Raw genomic sequence first — 2,850 nt, forward strand, 5'->3', positions numbered from 1 at the left:
TACTTGACTTAAGCTCTAAGCAAAATATTGACCCAAAAGGTTTCCATAATTTGGCCATTTGCCATTTGAAACAATCCCATTTCAACACGCACAGCTCATCATCCACAACATACAATGTTTTCCGACCAATCACACCTTACAATGTAGTTAAAATGCGTGCGTTTTTAAAGATAATTAGCCTATAACGGAGGGTTTCCATTTGTGCCACGGACGCTTCTGATATGTAAATGAGTTTGGGGGGGAAGGATCTCTCCCATTTTAGTCGTGTCACCTCATCCCACTCATGCATTTCTGCTGTTCCGCTGATAGAAGCTCGACTCACTATTTCACACCCGCACTTGACTCCAGAGATCCGCCCTCGATCGTCAAGGCCTTTTTTCTGCAGGTCCAACACTCACCTGCGACCTTAAATGGACCAGACTAATGGATTGGTTGGGTCAAGCACTGTAGCATCCGAAGAGCATCTGTGATCTGGGTCCGTGCGCGCGCTGCCCAATCCGACGGATCTTCTCTTCGTTTATAACTTAGCAGAACGCTTTTAGAGAGACTTGTCACGGTATATTGGCTTGGAAAATGTCCCAAAAGAATTCCAAGGCAGGATTCTCTGTCCGTGATATTTTAGAGCTCTCGGACACGAACGATGAAGGATCAGTGACTGAAGACACTGAAGATGAGGCGGATGAAGGACTCTCTGGAAATCAGCAGCGCGCGTCCTCCAGAGATGCGCTCTGGCTCGGATCTCCATGTGGCCACAAATATCCAAGTACGTTTATGCATTTTAGAGAAATGCTTCAAGCTATTTCAGTATCTTAAAACTTATTTTATAGACTCGAATCAAATAAAACAATAAAAAAATGCACGGAATTCAAAGAAATGCATTCATAGTGGTCACAGTTTTACGCATTTACGCAGTTATATTCTTAAAAAAAAACTTTATTTTACAGTCCTTTTCCCCATACTTTGTACTTATTTTAATTACAATAACTGAGTAATATGCTACCCCTAAACCTAACCTTAACCCATGTACTTACCACACACAACATTGATGTCAAATCAACTTAGATATTTAATGTAGTTCAGATAACATAATATTTTGAGTTTGTTTATTAAACCAATCGCCTTTTTTAATTTCAATTAACTCAACATTTTAAGGCAAGCAGGTAAGTTACTTTTTTTTTTAAGTTAAACTAACAATTCTTTTGTACAGTGTTCTTCATTGGGTAAGTAAATAAAGTGCAACCAAAAAAATTAAAAACCTTATGGTTCCATATAGAACCTTTAACATTTAAATATTCTTCACATTAAGACAAAAGGGTTCTTTTAAGAATTGTTTACTGAAAAGTTCTTCTGTATCGCTACGAACCCCCCGTTTGGATCTTTATTTTTTTTATGGACTATCAATATTGATTATTTATTTTATCTAATTCGATGACGCATAAAGGTTATTAATTTACATTAATGATGGTATTTCATTATTTTCAGCAGTGCCATCAGCATCTCCAGGGGACTTGAATCCAGAACTGTCCGCGGATGAGTCTGTTGATCGGGACAGGGAGAGTTCGGAGGACTCGGGGAAAAAGCGCAAACGGAGAATCCTGTTTTCAAAGACGCAAACGTTTGAATTGGAGAGACGCTTCAGGCAACAGAGATACTTATCTGCCCCTGAGAGGGAACATCTAGCTAAGGTCTTACATTTAACTCCAACGCAAGTGAAGATTTGGTTCCAGAACCATCGGTACAAAGTGAAAAGGGCCCGGGCTGAGAAAGGAATGGACCCATATCTGCTCTCTCCACGGCGGGTTTCTTTCCCGGTTCTAGTGAGGGACGGCAGACCGTGTCATGTTCTCAGTCCTCAGGACGTCACTGCAGCGGCACCATTTTCTGCTTTTAACATCAAGCAATTCCCGCAAATTCATCACAGTCAAAACATCTGCCCCAGCATCATGATGACACATCTGACACCTGTCAGTCACCTGCAGCCGTGGTCCTGGTGAAGAGACGGAACTTTGAAAATATAAAGTTGTTTTCGTCACATGTCGCCTCATTAATTTTATTTCTGCAATGTGGAAATGTCTTTTTTTACGAGTTTTAATGTTCTAATGTTTTCCTCCCGTTGGTTTGTTTAATTTTCGTTGAAACTGAAATACTTACACAATGGGACATCATCAACATCATCATCATCATCATCATCTCGTGCTGTTTGTAGATATATTTATGTTGGCAATTTTACATTGATGAGTACATTTCATTTATATTCAACAGTCAAATGTTACTTTTCGTTACATTTAGAAAGAGTACGATAAGTATAGGTTGGTTACTGACAATTTGATAACGTTTAAGAAATTAATTGGAAATGTTTCTGTTGTTTTCTATTTTATTTTGTATTATTATGACTAACATGTAATAAACTTTTTTTCTCCTGAACACCGCGCTAAAGCGATATTATTGATTTTGTTGTGTTGTGATAAGATTGAACGCTGATATATAATGCAGTAGTTAAAAAAAAGAAAAAATATATTTATGTAAATAACCACGCGTGTCCTCACTATTCGTTTGTGACTAAATGTGCATTTTGTTTGCAAAAAAAAAAAAAAAAAAATCATTTAAAATCTTTTTGAATGTTGTGAAAGTTCAGGAAAAAATTAGAACTACGTACGTATAATCATTCATACAGTCAGTGTAAGAAAGTAACTTTTTCACTAATGTACTTGACACCCAGAAGTGATTTTCAGTGTATTTTTCTTATCGCTTCAAAAATGTTAATTAACAAAAATGTAAATTCGAATGTTTTCTGTTCGCTGACTGTTTTCAGAGCTGATTTGCTGCTTCACAAACAGATATCCGGCACTA

The 2,850-nt window shown here is 37.5% G+C and overlaps 1 protein-coding gene across 1 annotated transcript; it reads left to right on the forward strand.

Annotated features, from left to right (window-relative positions):
• The first annotated feature begins 573 nt into the window (after positions 1-573).
• nkx2.2b (NK2 homeobox 2b) lies at positions 574-1,994 on the forward strand. Its single transcript, XM_067383295.1, has 2 exons — positions 574-763; positions 1,486-1,994. The coding sequence occupies exons 1-2, from the start codon at positions 574-576 to the stop codon at positions 1,992-1,994; spliced, it is 699 nt and encodes a 232-aa protein (XP_067239396.1).
• Positions 1,995-2,850: the final 856 nt, after the last annotated feature.

Source organism: Chanodichthys erythropterus, chromosome 4, assembly GCF_024489055.1.
Source record: "Chanodichthys erythropterus isolate Z2021 chromosome 4, ASM2448905v1, whole genome shotgun sequence".
NCBI lineage: Eukaryota > Metazoa > Chordata > Actinopteri > Cypriniformes > Xenocyprididae > Chanodichthys > Chanodichthys erythropterus.